Genomic DNA, 5,719 nt, shown 5'->3' on the forward strand with positions numbered 1-5,719 from the left:
CAACACATAGTCATTTTGATAGTGGGCTAAAATATGTAATATAGACATTTAAATCATGTGTTGCTGTCATTATAACACTTGTATAAGGCATTTAATTTTTTGCGGCTCCAGACAGATTTGTTTTTTGTATTTTTGGTTCAATATGGCTCTTTCAACATTTTGGGTTGCCGACCCCTGGTCTAGCAGCATCCAGTCCAGATAAACTGTCACCTCTCCCACACTCTCAAATGTTCTATCATCTTGCATGTGTGCAAGCGGTTACGCAGACACACACACACAACACACGCACGCACACACAAACACCCACACACACAATGGGAGCGCAGCGTTTTCTCCCATATGTGAGAGGGGAAGTGGAGTGAATGAGGGAGGGCTAAAGTAACAGTCACACGGCTACACACAAACACACACTCATTTGTATTGTGATCAACCTTCAGGTGAGGACATCACACCAGGACTCTTCACATCAAAGACACAATGACCAGGAAGAGGGGGAAGACTTGAGTCTACCACACCAGACGTCTGCCTCAGTGCCTCTTTGCTGTGCAGCTGTTTGCAGGGGTCGGGGAAGACCCATGGTAGGGATGAGGAGAGACTATCTGTCATACGCTTGGATTGGCTGAAGGTTTTGCTAACAAAGCTTCGGACTGCTAATGGAGAGTCTGTCAGGTAGCGACCACACTTACTGCCTATTATTTTAAATCACTGGATGACGAAAACGTCCACCTGGGTCGCCGTTAAATTTTTTTTTTTTTTGCCTAATCTGGAAATAAGACTCAGCCAAGAGAACATGTTCAACAGTTGAGACTGAACAAGACTGGAACACACATTTAAAATATTCCCCTTTTTTCACTTAATTAGTGATATTTCCGACTGTTTTGCTTACCTAAGAGTGACTTGGACAGCAGGCTTTCTGATTACCAAAAAGTACAGACCTCAGTGGAATGCCAACCGGGGATTGAGCAGCTTTTAAGTCTAACATAAGGCAGAGGGAAATAGCAGAGTTTAATACATGTGCTACATAATTTTGATTCTGCAGGGGGAAGATCTCACCCGGCGTAGACGGTGGCTGGCTCCACTCACTGCCCTCCCGGCCTATCTGAGCCCCCAGCAGCATGTCCCAGGCTTTGAGGCTACCTCTAGTCCTCCACACAGCACACTACCATGATCAGATGGGCTGCTGGAGGGAGTAAGGCTGCCTCGTCCTGCTCCAGGACTGACTTTGGGGCTTATTCTTGCTCTAGGACCAACCCCTCTACGCTGTTTCCCTCGTGGTCTTTGCCTCTCCTACTAGCCCTGGTAGCTCTCACCTTTACCCTACCCGGAGCAGCCTGCCACCAGCTCAGGAGAGACAGGCCGAGGCTCACCGTACAGCGAACCTACAGGGCTACGTTGAACAATTTCGAAAGTGAGGCCGCCTACAAGCCCAGGGCCACGGAGGGCCCCTTGGGTCGGACTGGAGGGCCGCAGGGAAGGCATGTGCGCAGTTACAATCATTTGCAAGGGGACATACGGAGGAGGAAGCTTTTCTCTTTCCAAAAGTTTTTTTTGAGAATCGACAAGAGCGGAAGGGTCAATGGAACCAAGACCAAAGATGACCCACTCAGTAAGTTTTTTGATTGAGTGAAGAAAGTCATGTAGTGCACTTGTATTTATGGTGGGGTGTTTGACTCACCTGACTTCGGTTAATGGTAGCTTCAGCTCAGTCCCCACTAAATGTTAGTGTGAATGGTTGTCCATAAATGTGCGCTGTGATTGACTGGCGACCGGTTGAGGGTATACTCTAGTCCGCCTTTCACTCAAAATCTGCTGGGATAGGCTCCCACTCCCTGTAAACCTGAATAGGCTAAGTGTAATACAATGGATACATGTGTAGATTACACTTGACAAAAAGGATCTGGTTGTTACCAACCTGACAAATCACGCGTAATTCTCTTAGAAAACAAAATTATGCATTGCACACTTGACTAAGATGAAGCATCTTGGTCTTTTTTTTTTGTTTCTAACCAGACATCCACTAGTATCTGTTCCTGCCCAAACACTCAGCACAGAGTTGGTAGCTTTCAGATGGCTTTAAAAGGAGCTGAGGCAGATAACCGAGCCATTATCAGGCAGTCTTCACAGCAAACAGTAAACATCGCTGATAACAAGCATAGAGATTCAAACAGGGTAGGGGGGGGCTCAGCTTATAATCTTCCTGACTATGTCCGCTTGCAACGGTCAAGCACATCACATCCTCCCCACATCAGACATTTTGCTTCAAGTTTTCGTTTCGGCGTTCTCATTAACTATCAGATACTCAACAATACTGTAAGTGGGTGTGTTAATATAGCAGCCAACACGTACACATGTGCTCACACACATCTTCTCCTCACATGCTCTTTTCTACCCCACCACCCCCACCCCGACCCCAACTTCGAGTGGTTGTGGAACCTTTTAATGTTCCCCTGGGGAGTCCTAAACCACATTTTCAATCACAGAGACTTAAGTATAATGGCATGGGGTGAGGAAGAACGTCAGGAGGAGATTTTTGTTTTGACAGGGTCAAAACTTTATTTACCGAGCGTATTAAACGTTGATGTTTTTACTGCCGGACGTCTCAGGTTCCAAAACTGACATACTGGAGAGACGTCGTCTGACTATTTATCACATTTGCCTTGTGAGAATTCTTAATGTTCATGTGTATTCAGGAGCTTTTCAAAAGTTTGGGAGTTAGAGCGGCCATTCTTAAAAGGGCTTGCGCTGGAGGGAGGCACAAGTTCATGAATGGTGCGGCTGATCATTGTGGTCACATCAAAGCCATGTGTCCTCCACATCAATGAGCTTGCCCTCAAAAAGCTCTGTCCTGAGGGGGTCCGGGGACACTGTATCAGGTTTACACGGTAAAGGACACCACACAACAGCAGCTTCAGTCTTCGGTCCCTGGGGCCAGACATGATCCCAGGTCTGATGTCTTTTGTGGGCTACCCACACAGCCCCTTGAAGTGACAAAATATCCCGGTATTGTTCCACGAGTGGTAGGACGGCCTTGCCCATCCTGAGCATGAAACTGCTTAGTAAACATGTCTGGGCAGTTCCGATATGATGAATTAATTCAAATGTTGGGGATGTACAAGCCCAGTTCCATACCAGCTCACTGTCTCTTTAAGATCCAGTATCCAGTCTCCCGCAGAGTTATGGGGATGCCAGCCCAAAACTGTCCCATATGGCTTTTCAAACCTGGTAGGAGCTTGTGCTACGCTTCAAGAGAGGGAGGAAGCTACTTTGCTAAGTACCTATCTGCATGATGTACATGATGCATGGCTGAGTGGTACTTTTTTATAGACACAAAGATACTACTATTTTAAATAAAACAGGACTTAGACACGTACGGTGCAAGGCATGTGTGTATGTAGGAGTTTGTAGGTGGCATGTGTGCACTGATATGCCTCTAGACATAGTAATTGTGTGCAAGTGTACACATTGGTAGTCTTTAATCACAGCAGTGATCTTTTTGTGTGGCTAAAAACACATGCCGCCTTTTTGGAAGTTTTGGAGATGTAGATCTTTTCATTGAGATGAGTAAGACGATGGATATCCTCTGTGTAAATACGCCCAGTGCGGTCTTTTTCTTGTGTTATTAGGACACATCCTGACTCAGTATAGGAACGACACACTGCATTGTGCAGGCTGTGAAAATTAAACATTAAAAGAAGATTACGGTAGAATCAAGTGCTTGGAATCTTTTGGAAAAACACTTGAATTCCTCAAGCAACGCACCATTTACACTTGTTGAGCGTATCAAATAAGCCACACGATACCTGATTTTGGTTGCTACATTTCACATAGAGCCACTTCATCAGCTACACTTGCGCAAGCTAATAAGATCCATCTTATACAAGTGCTGTAACCAGGGGCGCAGAAAAGGGGGGGTAAAGGAGACGGATTCTAGGGGCCCATGATGGAGGGGGGCCCAGAGAGGCCCCTAATGATGATGAAATTATAATACAGAAAAAATAATGACACTGTGTTGGGGGCCCTGTAAAGATTCTTTTCATGGGGCCCAAAATCCCTAGCGGCGCCCCTGGCTGTAACAAACAAATCTGTATTTATAAATGATGATAATGCTTGTTTTGAGCGCTATTAATTGTTTATCACTGGATGAAACTTTGAAAATATGGTTAATGGTCAGTTTAGTGTAAGATATTAAATTGGAACTGGGGTCCCCAAACCATACTTGCCAACCCTACCGAATTTCCCGGGAGACTCCCGAATTTCAGTGCCTCTCCCGAAAATCTCCCGGGACAACCATTTTCCCGAATTTCTCCCGATTTCCAGCCGGACTTAAGGCACGTCCCCTTCAGGTCCGTGCTGACCTGAGTGAGGACAGCCTGTCGTCACGTCCGCTTGGCCAACCAAAAAGTTTACATTGTATTGCGCACTCTGACGGCAAGTGTGGGAGTCTTTTCTTTTTTTTTTTAAACTTTATTTATAACATTCAAATAACATTCAACATTTACATACAATCAACAAAAAAAATAAATCAAAACAAGTACAGAAACAGTACAAAACAGCGCCAGGGGGTTTGTAAACTCAATAAAGCAACTAAAGAAGAATGCAATATATATATATATATATATATATATATATATATATATATATATATATATATATATATATATATATATATATATATATATGTCTTAATAAGGTTATCCAAAAAATAGTGCTCGATACCGTAGTAGAGCTGAATTTGACCAAGCAACCCCCCCGTACCAAAAAGCCCTTGATGAAAGCGGATACAATTTCACCCTCACCTATGAACCCACGCCAGGAAACCAGCCAAAAAAGAACAGAAAACGAAACGGTATCATCTGGTACAACCCCCCATACAGCAAAAACGTCTCAACGAACATTGGACACAAATTCCTCAACCTGATTGACAAACACTTTCCCAAAGACAACAACCTAAGAAAAGTATTCAACAAGAACAACATCAAATTGAGCTACAGCTGCATGAACAATATACGACAAATCATCTCAAACCACAACAAAACAATTGCAAATGAGCCGTCGACCCCCAGTCAGAACGACTCCAAAACCAACAAAGCATGTAACTGCCGAAAGAAACCTGATTGCCCCCTCAACGGGGGATGCTTACAAACATCAGTTGTCTACCAATCTAAGGTAATACGCAAGGACATTAACACATCCGACACATATGTAGGATTAACCGAGGGTGAATTCAAAACCAGATGGAACAACCACAAGGCTTCTTTCAGGAACAAAAACCTGCAAAATACCACAGAACTCAGCAAACACATTTGGGACCTCAAAGACAATAATGTTGAATATTCAATAACATGGCAAATTCTTGCATCCAGCACACCTTACAATAGTGGTAATAAAAGATGCAACCTATGCTTGAAAGAGAAACTGTTTATTATCTACCGTCCAGACCTGTCATCCCTCAACAAGCGCAGCGAAATTGTAACAACATGCCGCCATAGACGGAAACACCTCCTAGGTAACACATGAACCAATCACCACGCCCCTAGGCCAGCCTGTACCCACCCACTCTGTGCCCTATATAAACCATGGTATGCGAATGCTCCCATTAAAATCTCCTGACGATTGAGGGTACCCCCCTCATGAAACAGGCCTGTAGAGATGAAATAGTCTTGTGATTTTTTTTCCCCACACATACATATATATATATATATATATATATATATATATG

The 5,719-nt window shown here is 44.0% G+C and overlaps 1 protein-coding gene across 1 annotated transcript in view; it reads left to right on the top strand.

Moving 5' to 3' along the window:
* The first annotated feature begins 1,103 nt into the window (after positions 1-1,103).
* LOC133575909 (fibroblast growth factor 10-like) overlaps positions 1,104-5,719 on the top strand; it is a 15,433-nt gene continuing 10,817 nt past the window's right edge. The window contains exon 1 of the mRNA XM_061928828.1: positions 1,104-1,606. Within this exon, the coding sequence (XP_061784812.1) occupies positions 1,165-1,606 (442 nt within the window). The 5' untranslated portion in view covers positions 1,104-1,164. The remainder of the gene's footprint in view (positions 1,607-5,719) is intronic.

This window comes from Nerophis lumbriciformis, linkage group LG33, assembly GCF_033978685.3.
Source record: "Nerophis lumbriciformis linkage group LG33, RoL_Nlum_v2.1, whole genome shotgun sequence".
Classification (NCBI taxonomy): Eukaryota; Metazoa; Chordata; class Actinopteri; order Syngnathiformes; family Syngnathidae; genus Nerophis; species Nerophis lumbriciformis.